The 20,029-nt window shown below is 36.1% G+C and overlaps 1 protein-coding gene and 1 pseudogene across 8 annotated transcripts in view; both read left to right on the top strand.

The window, feature by feature from the left end:
* Prpf40a (pre-mRNA processing factor 40 homolog A) overlaps positions 1–20,029 on the top strand; it is a 54,051-nt gene that overhangs the window by 16,404 nt on the left and 17,618 nt on the right. For 4 of the 8 annotated variants that reach the window (XM_052724757.1, XM_052724756.1, XM_052724752.1 and 1 more), the window contains exons 6-10: positions 14,958–15,068; positions 16,269–16,389; positions 16,630–16,683; positions 18,010–18,034; positions 18,935–19,297. In XM_052724757.1, the coding sequence (XP_052580717.1) occupies positions 14,958–15,068; positions 16,269–16,389; positions 16,630–16,683; positions 18,010–18,034; positions 18,935–19,297 (674 nt within the window). The remainder of the gene's footprint in view (positions 1–14,957; positions 15,069–16,268; positions 16,390–16,629; positions 16,684–18,009; positions 18,035–18,934; positions 19,298–20,029) is intronic. The other 4 variants (XM_052724759.1, XM_052724758.1, XM_052724755.1 and 1 more) reach the window with 1 other exon arrangement.
* On the top strand, positions 6–3,411 carry LOC128101526 (ubiquitin-40S ribosomal protein S27a-like; annotated as a pseudogene).

Here is a 20,029-nt window from a genome sequence, read left to right as displayed (position 1 = left end):
TTTTTCGAGACAGGGTTTCTCTGTGTAGCTTTGCGCCTTTCCTGGAACTCACTCTGTAGTCCAGGCTGGCCTCGAACTCACAGAGATCCGCCTGCCTCTGCCTCCCGAGTGCTGGGATTAAAGGCATGTGCCACCAACGCCCGGCTCATTTTTTTAACCTACTGCATTGATCCTTGTTTTCTAAAGATTTATGTGTTAAACCAGTCCTAAGTTTCCCATGCCAAATGTTGAAACTATTTTAGAATCTAATTTTCATGAGAGTTAGGAGAGATTATTTCTATTTTATGTGACTGTTTCAAAATACCAAGGCCAATTACTTTTGTAAAGAAAACAGGCTTTTGGTTTTCCATTTGGCCATTTGTGGTGGAAACAGCACCAACATGGAGATTTTCATAAAGACCTTTATGGGGAGGACCATCACCCTTGAGGTTGAACTTTCAGATGCTATAGAAAAGGTAAAATCCAAGCTCCAGGTTAAGGAGGGAATTCTTCCTGCTCAGCAAAGGCTTTGCTGGTAAGCAGCTAAAAAATGCCATACTTTGTCTGAGTACAACATTCCATGAAAGTCCACCTTCCTTTCTGTGTTGAGACTTCCTGGTGGTGCCGAGGAAAGGAAGAAGTCTTATAGCATTCCTAAGAAGACTAAGCAGAAGAGAAAGGTTAAGTTGGCTGTGCTGAAATTCTGTTAGGTGGATGAAAATGCAAAATTAGTTGCCTTTGTGAAGAGTGTCCTGATGAATGTGGTGCTGGAGATTTCATGGCCAGTTACTTTGACAGACATTACTGTGGCAAGTGTTGTCTGACTTAACTTTTTCAACAAACCAGAAGACAAGGAGTTGTGCATGAGTTAATAAAAAAGAACAGGAATTGGGGCTGGGGGGCAAAAAAGAGATGTTTGGAACTGGAGAGATGGCTCTGTGAGTAAGTGTTTGCTCTATAAGCATAAGAACCTAATTTCAAATCTTTATCATCTTTGTAGAAGCATACATGCCTATAAGCCCAGCATTGAGAGCCAAGGCAGGAGAGTCCCAAGAGCTGGCTGACGAGCTTAGCCAAACAAATCAGTAAACTTCTATTTTGATACGAGAGTAAGACAGAGAGCAGTAGACTCCAAAGTCCTTCTCTGGCCTATATCTGCATTTGCAATGGTGTGTGCATATACTCCCACCCCCTACTCACCAAAGGCAAGAAGAAAGATATTTCATACAGTTTTGAAGTCTGAAAAATCCAAGATCTGACAACTCTATTTGTTTGGCCTGTGGTTAATGCCACCATCTTAATAGCATGACCAAAGACATTACTTTGGTGTGTAAGAAAAGTATGGTGTGAAAAAATCAGAATGGCCAGGGAGTAAGAAATAGGTGAAGCCAAGGAAGGTTGAAGTAGAATTTTTACTTTTTTTAGGCAGAATCTTACATAACGCCTATAATGTCCTAGAGGCTCACATACTTTCCTAGAATTGGCTTCATGCAAACTGTTCATCCAAGTCTTTGTTAGATTTTACAAAGTAAACTTGTTGAATTGTACATATTCTAAGTTCTTTTAGGAAACTCATAGTTTTAAAAAGTCGTATAACTTATAGGGAAATTACTCTTGATTTGTTTTCATGTTTTTATTAGTAGACTTAATATAGAAAGTATTAGTTACTACTTAACTTGCTTTATCTTGTGAAGGAAACGTTACAACTGTTAGAGTATTTGACTTACACACTGATAATTTAAACTATTCATCTTACAGTAAACAGATAATTAAAACTTTCTCCTTAAAATAATAGTTTGGACAAAATCAAGAAAATGTATTTTTATTTTCATTAACCTGTAATATATAGAATAATGGGTTTCATTATGACATGTTCACGCATGCATATAATAAACTTTGAATATATTTATCCTCCTTTTGTTTGTCCCTTCTCAAGTTAAGTCCTGTTTTATAAAAGTTCTCCATTATTTATTGGAACCTAACTTGTCTGTCTTGGAGGGTGTCTTGTTAAATACGAGTGTGCAAGTCTCCCTTGTGTTTTGACTTGATTCCTTCAGGAATATAACTGAGAAGTGGTATAGCAAATCCTAGGTTAGTTTTTTTAATAACCTCATGTTTCTGAAGTGGCTATACTAATTTACCTTCCCAGCAACAGTGTATGAGGGTTCCTGTTTCCCATCCAACCTTGACAGCATTTGTAGTTTGTTGTTTTTTCTTTTCTTAATAATTCCAATTTTGACTGCCAGAAGTAAACGAACTTCTTTGCATTTCCCTCTTAGCTAAGGCTATTGAGTTATTCTCTCATATATTTATGGGTCTTTTGTACTTCTTAAGAATTGTCTGCTTTCTGGGTATGGTGGCACATTCATTTAATCCAAGCACTTGGGAGGCCAAGGCAGATGGATCTCTGAGGTGGAAAGCTAGCTGGTCTACATAGTAAGTTCCAGGAAAGCCATGGCCACATGGAGAGACCTTGTTTCAAAAAACGACAAAAATGTCTGCTCAGTTCACTTGTCCACTTACTGATGGTACTGTTCTTTGGATGTTTCATTTTGATGTAATCCAGGTATTCCTCATATGTGAGATGAATAGCTGGCAAAGATTTGTCTACCATGCTTAGTCCATCTCTCTACTGTGTTGTTTCTTTTGCTGTGCATGAGATTTTACTTTGATAAAATCCTGCTTGTCAGTTCTTATACTATTTCCTTAGGTGTTTTCCATCCAGAAAGTAACTATATCTTGAAGTGTTTCTTTTACTGATTTCAATGTTTTAGGTCTTGCATTAAGTTCTTTGATCCACTTTGAATTCATTTTTATAAAGTAAGAGAAAAAGACCCAGTTTCATTCTAAGTGGATACCCACCCAGTTTTCCGGGCATAATTTACTGAAGCTGTCATATTTCCAATGTATTTTGTTACTCCTAGTTGTGAATCAAATGGCTGAATATTCATGAGGGTTTTTTGATTGGTTTCATTTTTTTTCCTGTAACCTGTTCCCTTGGTTGTGGTTTTCATTGTCAACTGAACTTTATGGAGACTCATGCAGGAGGATTGGTGAGTTGTATTTCTGTGAGAAAATTCACAGTGGATAAACTAAGGAAAAGACAGACTCCTTAAGTTTATGGGATGCCAGTTTGTAGACTGGAAGCTCAGATGGAACAAAAGGGAGAAAGGCAGAGGGGGGTAGCTTGCTTTCTGATTCTTGCCCACCTACCATACTTTCTCTGCTTTAATGGACTTTGAACCAAAATGAATTGTCGTTAAATTGTTCTGTCAAGTGTCTTCATAACAATAAGGTAACTAATATAGTCATGTCTGATTTTTCCTTTGTATCTTGTTCTGTTCATTGTTCATTTTTATTTATTGTGGCTCTTTAGTGAAATTTGAAGTCAGGTGTTGGTAACTAGAAGCTTTTTTTTTTTATTTTTTTATTTTTGAGAAAGGGTGTTTATATAATCTCTGGATCTCCTGTAGATGTCTCTGTAGATCAGGCTGGCCTGCAACTCAGAAATTGCCTTCTTCTGACTCCAGAGGACTAGCATTCTTGAAGAATGCTTTGGCTATTCATAAGAATTGTATAATTCTTTGAAGAATGTTTTTCAGATTTTGGTGGGCATTGCGTTTAAGCTTTGGGTACTTTTGGTAACAGAGCCATTTCCTAATACTAATTCTGCTGAACGAGTAATATAGAAGGTCTTTCTGTCTTTTTTCTTTCTTCGGTGTTACACAAAGTTTTCATTATAAAGGTATTTCACTTACTTAATTGGATGTATTTCTAGTTATTTTGTTTTGAGGCTATGGTTTATAGGATTATTTTCCTAATTTATTTCTCAAGTGTATTCACTATTTGTATATAACAATTACTTTATAATGCTTAGTATGTATAAAAGCTACTAATTTTTGCATGTTGATTTTGCACTCTACTACTTTACTGAAAATGTCATTTCTGAGTTTTCTGGTGGAATCTTTGGGATTTTTTTTAATATAGGGTTATTTTCAAATAGGATTATTTGATACTATTTCCTTTCTGTACCTCTTTATCTTACTCTACTGCTAAGAATCCAAGCATTTTATTGAATAAAGGTGGAAAGAATTGACACCCCTTTTAAAAGAAATACCTTGAGATTTTCTTCTTTTCCTCTAATACTGGCTTTACACTTGCCATATACTGTATTTATGTTGAGGTATGGTCCTTTTTTTCAGATTTCTTCAGGGCAGATTTGTTTTCTCCTGTGACCTCCTCACCTTCCTTTCTTCCTCCCTCCCTCTGTTTTTTTGTTTTGCTTTAGAGAAACAGGGTCTGGAATTCATGTAGCCCAAACTGCTCTTGAACTTTTAATCATCCTGACTGTACCTCCCAAATGCTGGTGTTACAGGGTGAACATCACCATACCCAGGTTATGTGGACTGGAGATTGAGTCCAGTTCGGTGTCCTCTCAACTGAGTTACATCCCCAGTTCTTCATGAACACATGTTGAGTTTTATTGTTTTTTTCCCTTACATGTAGTATTTATGTGCTATGTTACTTTTATTGGCTTGTATATTGAACCATCCTGAATCCCTCAGATGAAATGAATTTGATCATAACGTGTGATTTTGTTAATATTTCATTACATTGGGTTAGTGCAAAAAAGAATTGCAGTTTCAGACCATAAATTTCAGATCAAAACTAGGCTGAAACACATCTTCATTAATAAACATATTAATAATTTTACTCAATGTATTTTTGCCAACAAAAAAGTTTGTTCAGGCAGTGTTGTTACATGCCTTTAATCCCAGCACTTGGGAGGCAGAGGCAGGTGGGTCTCTGAGTTTGAGGTTAGCCTGGTCTACAGAGCATGTTCTAGGACAGCCAGCATGAGTTCCAGGACAGCCAGGGCTACATAGTGAAACTCTGTCTCAAAAAAAGTTATGTTTATTCCCATTTTGTAAAAGTCCTTCCAGATTCGGTAGGATTCTTGGAATGTATTCTCTTCATTTCACTGATTATAGAGGTGTATTCCCTGCAAAAAGTTGTCAGAATGTTTGAAGTAGTTAAGTTGGCAAGAGATCAGATATTAGATAATGAGCTTATTAATAGCTCTTCATTCAAATTTTGAAGTGATGGTTATATCATGTGTTGTTAAACATTTGGGGGAAGAATTGAACCCTTTCTGTTGATCATACCTGGCTGTAGGCATTTGAATTTTTTTAGTGTAGCTAGAAAACCTGCCCAGTTTGGTGAATATTCTTCTCAGATACAGTGAGATTCATAAAGCTGTAGTAGATCATATCTGCAGCAGATCACCAAACAGTGACCAGGACCACTTTTTGATGCAAACTTTCCATTAGAAAGTACATTGGAACTTCTGGCTCTTAACCACTTAGCTGGTTATTGCTGATAGTTGCACATAAGCACATTTGTCATAGCATATCATAATCCATTCAAGAAATGGTTTCTTTGTTGTTGCAGAGAGTAAAGGGAAATGCAGGTTCAGCATTATTTTTTTTAAATTTTGGGTCTGTTCATGAGGCACCCTACCCACTTAGCAAGCTTTACCACCTTTCCAATTTTCTTCAAATGCCAAGTGACTGCTGAATGTTCCATACTGAATTCTTTGGCCACTTCTTTTAAAATGATCAGCGTTGATGATCATTACCAGCTTTGGAGGGCCAGCTCCCTAGCTTCTCATCTTGAAGACTTTGCTCTCCTTTGCAAACTTCTCAAATCTCCTCTGTATTGTTAGTATATTTGTTATCAGTGCCTGGAACAAATGTCCTGTTGATGTTTTGAGTTCTGTTTGCTGCTTTACCAGTATTTTAAACTTAAGAAAATTGTTTGAATTTGCATTTTCTCTAAAATTTCCATATATAAACAGTGACCAATATTCTTTAATAAAAAATGTGAGAGATGCATATTAAAACACTAATCTCTTGTATTAAGAATGTATTTGAGCTGGGCCGTGGGCTAAACTACACAAATAAACCCTGTCTTAGAAACCACCCCCGCCCCCCAAAAAAAAGAAAATATTTGAGATCCTTGTGCATAATGAGGTTGTCTATTTTGATATATTGTTTTTTGTTGCTTTTTTTTTTTTTTTTTTTAAATATGATCACTTACTGTTACAACCTTCTCTAGGCTGCCTTGGCTGTGTGTCTCAGAGGTTCTGATTTGGATGTGTTTTCATTATCACTTGTCTATGAATTGCGTTATTTCCTCTCTGGTTGTTTGGATGACTGACTATTCATTTAAAAATGCGTTGTTCATTCTCCAAATATTTGTTTGTTTCTTATTATTGATTTTTAGGTTTATTCCATTATGATCTGGTAGAACAAAAGGAATACTGGTCTCTATATCTGTGTGCATGCATGTGTGTATATGTTGAGACTTGGTCTGTGTTCTGTGACATAATTGATTTTGGAGAAGTTTCTATATACTTCTGAGAAAACTAGTATTTCCCTACCTCTTGATTGGAATATTCTATATGTATCTGTTAAGCCCAGTTTATTCATAGTATATTTTAGCTGTGAGGTTTCATTATTTGTTCTTAGTTTGGAAGACTTATCTAAATATGTGTAGTATTGAAGTCCCCCACTATTGTCAGGACTTATGTTATCTTTTATATCTTTCGGTATTTGTTTCATAGTATTGGGCTCTACTCCAGTATTTGGTCCATAAATGCATTTTTGTTTTTGTTTGTTTGTTTGTTTTGAGACAGAATTTCTCTGTAGTTTTGGTGTTTGTCCTGGATCTCGCTCTGTAGAGAGCCGCCTGGCTCTGCCTCCCCAGTGCTGGGATCAAAGGTGTGCGTCACCACCGCCCGGCTTTGGGTCCATAAATGTTTACAGTTGTTATACTTTGAATTATTTCATCTTAACATGTAGTGCCCTGATAATTCTTGGTTGTCACCTATATGGGGGCAGGGTACACTAAAAATTAAGCTACTAGGTACACTTGTTAGGATTTTTTTTTTCTTTTCTTAATTTAATCATTTGAAGTGGGAAGAACCACCCTAAATCCAGATCTTAGGGTGGGAAGATCCACCTTAAATTTAGGTCACACCTTCTGGAGGTAGCCTATATAAAGGATATGGAAGATGGAAGTTCTTGCTCTTTGCCCTCACTCTAGCTGGCAAGTTCATTCCTTCGCTGGTATTAGAGCTTACTTTTTGATGCTGGCATATACTTAAACCAGCGGAGATATCTAGCCTCCTGGACTGAACAACTACGGGATTCTTGGGCTTTCTTTTGATAGACAGCCATTTTTAACTAACTGGACCAAAGGCTATAAGCCACTTTACGTTCTGTTCCCTATTGGTTCTGTAACTTAGAGAACCCAGACTAATACATTCCCTTTTTATCATTTCTAATTAGCTTTGACTCCAAGTTTATTTTGTCTGATACAAGGATAGCTCTGCCTGTATATTTATATTTTCCATTTACCTGGTAGTTTTCCTTTGTGTGTGTGTGTGTGTGTGTGTGTGTGTGTGTGTGTGTGTGTGTGTGTGTGTTTTCCTTTTTTGAGACAGGGTTTCTCTCTAGTTTTGGTGCCTGTCCTGGATCTCACACTGTAGATCAGGCTGGCCTCAAACTCTACCTCCCGCCACCCTTTGCCTTTTTTGATATCTTTGCTAGCTAAAACAAGTGGCCCATCCCAAACACAGACTGCAATAACTAAAGAATAGAGAAGAAATTAATGAAAAGGAAATTAAAACACACAAAATTGAGAAAGCAAAGTTTCATCTTTGAAAAAGTTACTAAGATTAACTAACCTTTAGCCAGTCTGACAAAAAGAAAGAGGGAGCCCAGTGTGGTGGCAGAGACAGGAGGATCTCTGACTTTGAGGCCAGTCTGGTATACATAGCGAAGAGCTCTAGGACAGCTAGGGCTATATAAAGAGACTGACTCAAAACAACAACACAAAAGAGGAGGAGGAGGAAGAAGGCACAATTTTTAAAACAACACTATTGAAGATTACTGTGAATGAATACTCTGAAAAATGGGATAACTCGGAAGAAACAGAACAATTTCAAAATCTGTATCACCTACTAAAATTAAATTCCAAAAGTGTAATTAACTTAAACCAACCCATTACAAGCAATGAGATTGAAGCTGTGATTAAGTCTCCCCTTGAAGAAAAGCCTAAGTAGGACCAGACTGATTAACTGCTGAATTCTATCAAACTGGCTAGGAAGATCTCATTCCTGTTCTTAATTTGTTCTGTAAGGTAAAAAATGAAGAAGGAACACTCTATAGAAATTCATTCCATGAAGTCTGTATTATTTTGATAACAAAACCAGGTAAAAACAAAAGAATGAAAAAGACCTACAGACAGTTTCTTTGAACAGAGATTCAGAAATGCCTGTTACTTGGAAAATGAATTTAAGAACACATTAAGAAGATCATATATTATAAACAAGGAAGCTTCATCCTCAAAAGGCAAGGTTGGCTCAACATTACGTAAAGTGTAATGTACCACGTAAGTAAACTTAAAGACAGACATGATTAAAAAGGCATTGGTAAAGTTTCAGCAAACCAATAGGCAATGTTATATTAAATGGAGACAAACTGAGTATTTCCTTTAAGTGAGGAACAAGACAAGGATGCCTACTCTCCCCTTTCTTATTTGATACAGTGCTCCAGGTCTTAGCTGTTTCAAGTAGACAAGAGAAAGACATAAAGGTGATTTAAAATAGGAAAGGAAGAATTCAACTATCCGCATTCCCTTTACTTAAAAGACCCCGTAGAGTCTACTAGAAAACTTTTGAACCTAATAAACACAGTAAAGTTGCAGGTTCCAGTAATAGTCTGGTAGAATTACGCAGCGAATCCGACTACAGCTTCAGTCTCATTGCTTGTAATAGGTTGGTTTAAAAATAATAGCCTTCATATATACCAGCAATGTATTGTTGGAAGAAAGAAATTAGGAAAAATACTCATAAAAATAACTCTAAAGAAATAAATGTTAGAATACAATGATAATTTCAAGATAAAAAAGGAAAAAGTACAAAAATTCATACTTCACCCAGTCGAAATGGCTATCATTAATAAGTGATGGTGTTGGAGAGTGTGTTGAACTTGACTGTTGATGGCAGTGCAGATTAAGTCAGCTGAGTAAGATCAGTTTGAAGATTGCTCAAAAATAAAAAATAGGGGCTAGAGCAGTTAAGACATTCTCTGGAGGACCCAGCTTTGATTTCCAGCACTCATGGCAGGTTTTCAACCATCAGTATCCCCAATTCCAGGTGCTCCTATGTCCATTTTTGGCCACTGTGAGAACAAGGCACACATGTAGCACACAGTTAAATACAGACAAAATGCCCATATACAGAAAATAGACCGAAATGACCTAGCTGTTTCACTCATGTTCATATACCCAGAGAACTCCATATCTTACAGTAAAGATAACTGCACCACTGTGTTTATTGCAGCTCTACTCACTGTAGCAGGGAATGGAGCCAACCTACTTGTCCATTAGCAGATAAATAAATGGATAATGAAAACCTGTACATGTATGAAATAAAGTATCATTTAGCTCTAAAGAAAATTGAAACCATAAAATACTTTTTAAAAAGTGGATTTAGAATGTATAATAATGAATGAGATTACAAAGTCTTAGACTAAAACCACATGTTCTTTATCTCATACAAACCTAGCCAATAATTTACATATATATTATTAAAGAATAAGGAAGGACTGAATGCAAGTTAATGGGCCCAAGTTATGGAAGAGGGTAAAAACCAAATTATTTTTCTTAGTTCTGACTTTGACTTGGATTTGTTGGTGAATACATGCATTAAAAAATTGATACCGAGGGGCTGGAGAGATGGCTCAGAGGTTAAGAGCACTGACTGCTCTTCCAGAGTTGAATTTTATTCCCAGCTACCACATGGTAGCTCACAACCGTCTATAGTGAGATCTAGTGCCCTCTTCTGGCCTTCAGGATATCTGCAGGCAAAACAGTGTATACATAATAAATAAATCTTTTTTTAAAAATTGATATTGAAAGTACGAAATCCATTATACATCTCTACAACTTCAGCGCCTGGTTGATTTCAGTGTGCAAGTTCAAAATAAAGCTTTTAAGAAAGAATACATTTCATTATCAAAGTGGTAAATTTCAACCAAGGAAAAACCATCATTTCTTTTGTACCAACCTAATATTTGGCTTATAAGTCTTGAATCCAAGCATTTTGCATCTGTGTTGAAGGTAAATTAGTGTATTGTTTTCTTTTATGTTTTATATTTATATGATTTTGGAATTGGAGCAATACTTGCTTTATAAGATAAATTTGGAAACATTTCTTTGTGGAATAGTTTTAGGAGTATTGGTATTGGTTCTTTGAAGGCCTGGTGGAATTCAGCAGTGAAATCCATCTGGTCACAGGCTTTCCTTATCGATATATTTAGCTTAGTTATAGTCTTTGGTTCCAGTATGCTAAGTCCTATGCATCTAAAATATATCGATTTATTCCAGGTTTTCAAGGTAGTTTGAATTTAATTTTCACAATATTCCTTAATGTTCCACTGGATTTCAATATTATTTATTATAATATTTCCATTTGGGGTATTAGGTAAAAGGCACTATGCCAGTACATTGAGCATTTTAATAATTAGTATTGTTGTTTAGCATTTCAGTCATTGGATTCAGGTATTAAAAAGTCATAAAAATTGGAGGCTGTCACATTGCATTATATTTTTGTGTTTCTTTGTATCTATTACTATGTATCTCTGAGTAGATTTTGTCTTTCCCCCTCTTATTTAAAACTAATATTTTCATACAGTATATTTGATCATATTCATTTCCTTTCCCCACTTCCCCTCTGATCCTACTTCCATATTCACCCAACTTCATGTTCTTTCTTAAACAAACAACAGTAATAACAAAAAAGGCAAACAAAACTAATAAAAAAATACCAAAACAAAACTTCCCTAAAGTGTGATTGTTATACCCAGTGATGCACTGCTTAAGAAAACAGATTTTTTAATCAGGTATGTTGGTGTATGCCTTTAACCCCAGCACTTAGGAGGCAGAGGCAAGTGGAACTCTGAGTTCAAGGCCAGCCTGGTGTACAAAGAAAGTTCGAGGACAGGTAGAGCTCTTACACAGAGAAACCGTGTCTCGAAAAACCGAAAAAGAAAAAGGATTTTTTCACTTTCCTAGCAGGTATCAGTTCCATAGAGATTCATGGTTAGGTGTGGTACTTTGTATTCAAGTCCTCTTGTGCTGAGATTTTGCCTCATTTAAACCTGTGCAGATTTTGTGTCCTGCCACAGTCTCATGATTAAAAAGTAGGTTACCAAAGAAAATGAAGAATGAAATCACAGAGAATTAGAGATACTTCTTTTCTGCCCATTAACATTGGAATCTTCAGTTTTGAGGGGAGGGGAGGACTCCTGGGGTAAGGTGTCTTTTATTTCCCGCCGCCATAGATACTGTACCCTTGATAGGTATGTGGTCTGAAGGCTAGACCTATCAAGGGTACATTTTCAGTGGCACAGCTTCATTTACTCTGAAAGCTTGCCGTTTTGGATTTAGGCACTATCCCCAAAGAGCTTTGAGGCTGGTGGGCTGGCAGGATCCCACTAGCTAGAGACAATGACCCCCAATTGCCTCTGAATGGAACAAGCAATCGGAACACTGTTCCTTCATTTGAGAGGGTGAACAGAGATAACTAGGCATTTTGTCTGTAGATCTGAGTACTGTCAGATGTTATCCAGCAGTAAACTTTTGGGTGAGAGGAAGCTTCTCTAAAACTGATCAAGCCACTGGACGTAGCAGCAAACCACAAGCAATAGGTTGTGTCTTTGAATGCTAAGAAATAGGCAGTTCATGGGCTGAGAGCGCTCTATCCCCATGATTATATACCGATGATGAGGCTCACTCTTCGCTTCTGTTGTGTTTTGTTTTATTTTTAAAGAAATGTCACCAATGTTATTGATGCTCTAGTGGATGATATTGTAACCTAGTGGACATGAGCAACTGATTAAAAAGTGGCTTTATTGTGAGGAAATTTAAGGACTATTATAACAACTTTGTTTCTCTTTCTATGCAAGCACAAAAGTGATGTAGATAAAATCAGTCTTAATAGATTTGTCAGTAAGTTTAAAATACAGTCTTAGTGTTGAACAAGTAGGTGATACCAATTGTGTTTTATTTTGACTTAGTGATATGTATAGTAGTCTGTTTGAAAAAAAATAAGACTATTGAGTTGTTTTGTTGGGCCCTTGATTAGGAGTAGATTTATGTTTAGTTTCACATGGAAATCTTCTTTTGTTTTGAAATACTTGGATTCAGCCCCTTCCCCCTTATTGTCTTGCTGGTGTTTTTTGTAATAAACCATCTTTACTTTTCCTAGTTTTGTGAACTATATCTTTATAAGGGATCAATTTAGAAAATTGTCCGAATACTGTTTTGTTTTGTTTTGTTTTTTTGTTTTTTGTTTTTTTTAATTTTATTTTATAATTTAATTTAATTTTACATATCAGCCACGAATTCCCTTGTTCTCCCCCTTCCCGCACCCCCCCTCGCCTTCCCCCCCAGCCCACCTCCCATTCCCATCTCCTCCAGGGCAAAGACTCCCCCGAGGACTGAGATCAGCCTGGTAGACTCAGTCCAGGCAGGTCCAGTCCCCTCCTCCCAGGCTGAGCCAAGTGTCCCTGCATAAACCCCAGGTTCCAAACAGCCAGCACATGTACTGAGGATAGGTCCCGGTCCCACTGCCTAGATGCCTCCCAAACAGATCAAGCTAATCAACTGTCTCACTTATCCAGAGGGCCTGATCCAGTTGGGGGCTCCTCAGCTATTGGTTCATAGTTCATGTGTTTCCATTTGTTTGGCTGTTTGTCCCTGTGCTTTTTCCAACCTTGATCTCAACAATTCTCGCTCATATAAACCCTCCTCTTTCTCGTGAATTGGACTCCTGGAGCTCCACCTGAGGCCTGGCTGTGGATCTCTGCATCCGGTTCCCTCAGTCATTGGATGAGGTTTCTAGCATGACAATTAGGGTGTCTGGCCATCCTATCACCAGAGTAGGTCAGTTCGGGCTGTCTCTCGACCATTGCCAGTAGTCTATTGTGGAGGTATCTTTGTGGATTTCTGTGGACCTCTCTAGCACTTTGCTTCTTCCTATTCTCATGTGGTCTGACAAGCCCTTATCCAAACTAACCAAAAGACAGAGAGAGCATCCAAATGAACAAAATCAGAAATGAAAAGGGGGACATAACAACAGGCAATGAGGAAATCCAGAGAATCATCAGGTCATACTTCAAAAACCTCTACTCCACAAAACTGGAAAATCTAAAAGAAATGGATAATTTTCTGGATAGGTACCACATACCTAAGTTGAATCAAGACCAGATAAATTATTTAAATAGTCCAATAACCCCTAAGGAAATAGAAACAGTCATTAAAAATCTCCCAAGCAAAAAAAGCCCAGGACCAGATGGTTTCAGTGCAGAATTCTACCAGATCTTCAAAGAAGAGTTAATACCATTACTCTTTAAACTGTTCCACACAATAGAAACAGAAGGAACATTACCAAACTCCTTCTTTTTTTTTTTTTTTTTTTTTTTTTTTTTTTTTTTTTTTTTTTTTTTTTTTTTTTGGTTTTTCGAGACAGGGTTTCTCTGTGTAGCTTTGCGCCTTTCCTGGAACTCACTTGGTAGTCCAGGCTGGCCTCGAACTCACAGAGATCCGCCTGGCTCTGCCTCCCGAGTGCTGGGATTAAAGGCGTGCGCCACCACCGCCCGGCACCAAACTCCTTCTATGAGGCTACAATTACCCTGATTTCTAAACCAAACAAGGATACAACAAAGAAAGAGAACTACAGACGGATCTCCCTCACGAACATTGATGCAAAAATACTCAATAAAATACTGGCAAACAGACTCCAAGAACACATCAAAACAATTATCCACCATGATCAAGTAGGCTTCATCCCATGGATGCAAGGGTGGTTCAACATACGAAAGTCCGTCAATGTAATACACCATATAAACAAACTCAAAGAAAAAAAACCACATGATCATCTCACTAGATGCTGAAAAGGCATTTGAGAAAATCCAACACCCCTTCATGATAAAGGTCTTGGAGCGATCAGGAATACAGGGAACATACCTAAACATAATAAAGGCAATTTACAGCAAGCCAACAGCCAACATCAAATTAAACGGAGAGAAACTCAAAGCAATTCCACTAAAATCAGGAACGAGGCAAGGCTGTCCGCTCTCTCCATACTTATTCAATATAGTACTTGAAGTTCTAGCCAGAGCAATAAGACAACATAAGGAGATTAAGGGGATACAAATTGGAAAGGAAGAAGTCAGGCTTTCCCTATTTGCAGATGACATGATAGTATACTTCAGTGACCCCAAAGATTCAACCAAGGAACTGATACAGCTTATAAACACTTTCAGGAACATAGCAGGATACAAGATCAACTCAAAAAAATCTGTTTTGTTTTTTAATTAGACTAGATAAATGCATGATTTATATACCTTTATATATCTGTTATATCTATATGTAGTTTGTATATTTTGTCCACTGGAGTAGGTTTATATTGCTGGAAGGTTGTCTTATGCAAAAAATACAATGTTACTATTCTTCTGAGAGCAGTCATATGTATAATGATTCTAAGAACACTCCTAAAACCTTAATTGGTCCACGCTACCTTGTTTTCCAGTTCCTTCTCTACTTCCATTAACAAGTTATTTTAGGTGATTTGAACTGTTCAAATACAGTCATTTAGCTGGGCTGTGATGGTGCATGCTCCTAGCACTTAAAAGGCAGAGGTAGGCGGATCTTTGTGAGTTTGAGGCCAGCCTGGTCTACAAAGTGAGTTCCAGGACAGCCAGGAATACACATAGAGAAACCCTGTCTCAAAATACCTTTAAAAAATAAATAAATAAGAAAGAAAGAAAAAATATTATCATTTTATACTTAAATTTGATGTTTCATATGTTGGATAGTTTACACTATCAGTAATTTTTTTCCTTTAGAAATCAATGTGGACAGAACATAAATCACCTGATGGAAGGACTTATTATTACAATACTGAAACAAAACAGTCTACCTGGGAAAAACCAGATGATCTTAAAACACCTGCTGAGGTAAATATTTGAAGACTAAGAATCAGGACTGTTAAGTAGCTTGGGTATATTCCTTAGAATTTTATGTTAAGCTATCCAAAGAGCAGTTCTTACATGTCACAAGAGTTAATAAAGACTTTAGGTTTACTATCGTCCTATGTTTAGATGTGTTTTAAAGAATAAATTTGAAGGGGAAAGCAATTTTCCTCAATGTAGTATGACGCATGTAATTTTAAAAATCATGTGAATAGTTCCAGTTAACCATGGGGTTTGATGTAATTAAATTGCCTATAAAATACTGTCTTGTCTTAGAGTAGAATATTTTCTCTTTGTAGAAATGCTTCTGAAAAGGTATTTATTTTGTATTATACATTTCACCATTCAAAATAGATAAAATATGACACAGTTAAGGTTGAAGCACTAAATTAAGCAAGCAGTATTGCAAATGTGTAGTAGTTGATGTGCTTAGGAAGAGGTGACCTTTTCACTGAAGAACAATAAGTTTTACCTAGCCAGTGGTATTCCATTTTTAACTTCTTTCAAGTAAAGAACTTTAAGACAGTAACTATTTTTCATTCACTCCCCCTCAAGTCATCTAATATGCACACAGTGTTTGAGAAGGAAAGTTGATAGATAACACTTCTTTATTTCTCGTTCATAGGCACACATGTTCACACAGATACTGAGATTTAAAGGCACTTTAAATTGCTCTCGTGTACATTAGCTTTATGTACTGGTTTTGTCCTATCTTTATTATTTCCTCACGTTCCTCACATATATAATTCATATAAAGTTGTGATAAATTATTGGCTGTGAAATTAAAATATTAGCATGGATGAATCAGATTATACTTTTCTCCAAATTTTCTTTTTGTCTTATTTGCATAAATAGATGAACACTCCATTCAGTAATTAGGGATGGCAGTTTTTACCTATAGTGAAGTGGTAAAGCACACTTTGAGGTAGATCTGCTTGGATTTGAAGCATCCACGTGCTTCCTAATAAGTATATTGCCTTTGACAAGTTACTTTCTCTTTGAATAATATTGGTTAATGGAGAAGACTCTAAATTCTGTAGTGTTATTATAAAGGTTAAATGGTATAGTCAATAATTGACAACTTTGATATTTAGAGTTACACAGGTAGACAATATCTAATGAAAATGGGTGTGGATGGTCACCAATGCTGAATATGTTATTTGTTGAATGTTTTCCCTTCTTTAGCAACTCTTGTCTAAATGCCCGTGGAAAGAGTACAAATCTGATTCTGGGAAGCCTTATTACTATAATTCTCAAACGAAAGAGTCCCGCTGGGCCAAACCAAAGGAACTTGAGGATCTTGAAGGTAAGATGGGAAAAAACTCTACTGGGAAGTTGTTGCCTATATGCCAGTCACCTGGAAACAGTCCTCCCTGAATAGGGCTATTCAAATAAGGCCTTATTCTTTTTTAAAAAAAAATTTAAATTGTCTGCACAGTTTTAATGATATAACAGTTTTATGGGCTCTTTTATTTTGTTGTTGCTCTAGATCTCAGTTCTATAGATTTTAAATAGACTTTATTTGATTTGATTCCATTGAAACTAGGATACCAGAATACCATTGTTGCTGGAGGTCTTATTACAAAATCAAACCTGCATGGTGAGCTGCTTTGATAATTCATTTTCTGTTATATTTAACATTTAGAGTATGTCACTAATTTTCACTAACCTTGAATTGATAAATCTGCAGTGAAAGACATTAATTCAAAGAATCACTTTTATTTAAGAGCCATATTATAAATGAGCTTGCAGTTTTTAAAGTTGTACTTTGGTATTTGAAATAAACATGAATGTTGAACAAGTTCACATATAAACTCATTCTTCTGAATGTTGGTGCATACATGGTACATGTGATTAAGCTTAATGACGGTGGTAGTTACTTTTTTCATATATTATCAGTATTAATACTGATTTCATTTTAGTTGTCATGAAAAATAGTACTAATATGTTTTTATCTAAAAGTTGAGATAAATAAATTTCATTTAAGGAAGATAGTTTTCAATATTGTCAGTTACTTGAAACCTTTGAAAGATTTAGAAAAGATTGTTATCTAGCATAATACTCAGGGCATAAAATAGCGGACATTGAATAAGAATTGAGTTACTTTATTGTCCTTAAAATACAGTCTTTTATCATAAACTGTTCTAGATTAGCTAAGCAAAAGGTTATGTGAGGGTTTTTTTTGCATTTTAATAGATTTTCAGAAATATTTTCCTCATTAGAGTGTTAAGTTTGTTAAATGTGTTCATTAACTTAAGCTTATATCATTGCTTACATGGAGCACCTCATTCCCTAGTGATAAGAAATTAAAGATAATGTGTCTTACCAGCAAGTTTAAAGTTTACCTGAGCCTAGAATAAAAACAAATATTGACTATATTGAGTGCTCAGATCTTTAAAGCTCTATCTAAAGTGTCTGAGCATGAACTAATAATAATGTTATCAATAGAATACCAAATTGCTCACTTACAGAGTGCCAAGCTCATTTCTGATATGACTACAAATTGTTGGTTTGCATAGCTGCTTATTTGCTTGTCAGTGCTAGTATGAAAAATGGGCTGGAGTTTCATGAGTTTGATACCAATTTAAATTTTTATCTTTTAAAAAATAGTCTCATTCCTGGAGGCAATACTGTTGTATTCCAAACTTATGAATATTTTCAGAGAGTGATTACAAGGCCAAGCCTTTGGAAGCATCAGCATTGGAAAAGATTACTAAACAGTTGCTGTTGTCAAATGTTTCATTGTTGTAATGAGGCTTTGATGAAACTAAGGCAAACCCTTGCTCTTTAAAGTGAGTTTTAAATTGCTTTTCAGATGGTAAATTAAATCTTACGAAATTATGGTACTTTCATCTCCTTTTAGAGTGTTTTTTTCCAGTGGTTATATTTAAAAACTAGTTGATGACTTTTCTGTTTTCTTTAATAGCTATGATCAAAGCTGAAGAAAGCAGGTAAGCAATTTTAAAATTCAGTAGGGTTTATAAATTTGGCCATTTCCATAGCATTCTTGTTTTAGTTGTCCACTTTTTAAAAAGATACTATTTAACAGGGTTAAGCTAATGGTTTGATGTCTTTGGAAGATTTTTACAAGGGGGTGGAATTTAAAAGCAAGTATATTTACTGAAGTGTATGCTTTGCTAGACAAGTAAGTACTTTCATATGGAATGAATTGTTCATGAATTAATAACTTTCTCCATTTGAGAATTAGTAGAATATTATAACTATATATATCCTCTATTATACTAAATTCCCTTTTTGTGGTCTTGAGGAATAGACCTAAGGTTTTGCACATTTTAGCACTCAACTAGTGATCTATATACCTCCAGCCTACAAAGCTTTCCTTTAATTATTGAAATGTAGATTTAAAGTTCTTATGAAAATTTTGTATGTCAAATAAGATGTTATACAAAGTAACAGATTGAGATTTTCTTGAAATAATTGGACATTAGGAAATTACAGTCATTTATATCAATGTTCATTTTATGTTATTGTGCAAGTTTACGAAATCAAATAATGGTAGAAGCTGGAAGCGATAACACATAATGGTAATTCCAGTTCTGCTCAAGGAGGCTAAGGCTACATGAATCTGAGCTCAGCATAGGCAGTATGGCAAGATATTCTCTAAAACAAGCATAAAATTAATATCTCATTCTGTGATCTTTTTGGGTGATTTTCTAGTTTATTGTCAATAGATTTGTTTAGCCCTTTGATTGTTCCTTTAGTGTTATTTTAAAATTGACTTTATTTAGCTTTACTGTAAAGTATTGAAATGACCAGTTCTCTCTCTCCCTCCCCACTTCTATCCATCTTATTCCCTCTTTTCCTCCTTCTTCCTCCCTTTTACTGTATAGCAAGCAAGAAGAATGTACTACAACATCAACAGCCCCAGTTCCTACGACAGAAATTCCTACCACTATGAGTACCATGGCTGCTGCAGAAGCAGCAGCTGCTGTTGTTGCGGCTGCTGCAGCCGCTGCAGCAGCCGCTAATGCCAGTACTTCCACCACACCTACTAATACTGTGGGAAGTGTTCCAGTTGCTCCTGAGCCTGAAGTTACTTCCATTGTTCCTACTGTTGTCGATAATGAAAATGCAGTAACTATATCCAATGAAGAACAAGCACAGATTGCTAATACCACAGCCATTCAAGATTTAAGTGGTGACATTTCCAGTAACACTGGAGAGGAACCATCTAAACAAGAAACTGTAACTGAGTAAGTTTAGTAACTTAGACTTCTGAAAGTCAGTGCCTGACTTAAACTATAAGAACTTGTTAATTTAGTCAGTGAACTCAAATCAAGGCAAAAAGGAAAAAACATCAGCAGTTTACATACTTGCAGTATTTTAAATACAGGCTCGGTATTGGCTCTTGGTTGGTTTACTCTTTAGTGGGGTGTGTCTGTGTTCCTTCTCTGTTTCCTGTGCTCAGGCAGCACAGCCAAAAGTACTGTAGATGGCTGTCTGTCGAACACAGGTGAGTTTGAGAAGGTGAGAAGCTCCACCAAATACAGAGAATTAAACTGGATTTCACTCCTTTTTGGTTATTGGTGTGTTTGGTTTTCATTGTAAATAAATTGAAAAATACGAACAGCTTTGTTGAAAAATGCCTCAGATAAGAAAGAGAAGGCACTTTATAGAGGAACCACAAAAAGAAACTCACTTAGAATAATTGCAAAACTGGCTTTTTTCTACCGTATGAGCCAAGATACACAAAAAAGGAACAAATGGACGAATAATCTGACCAAACACTCCTGTCCAGTTACTATTTAGTTCTACTGCCTCCGGCTCTCTACTCCTTACTGTTAGTGCTCCTTCTCTCTTGTTAATTTCACTAATAGCTGGGTAATGATTGAATATTGAGATGTTTAAAAAGAAATGAAATGGTACATTTGGAGGCAATTAAGAGTAAAGATCTCATTTTCTTTCTAACGTTGGCTATGCATATA

This window comes from Peromyscus californicus, unplaced genomic scaffold (genome assembly GCF_007827085.1).
Source record: "Peromyscus californicus insignis strain IS unplaced genomic scaffold, ASM782708v3 Scaffold_7__1_contigs__length_154581171, whole genome shotgun sequence".
Lineage (NCBI taxonomy): Eukaryota > Metazoa > Chordata > Mammalia > Rodentia > Cricetidae > Peromyscus > Peromyscus californicus.
This window is presented reverse-complemented; position numbering and strand designations above follow the sequence as displayed.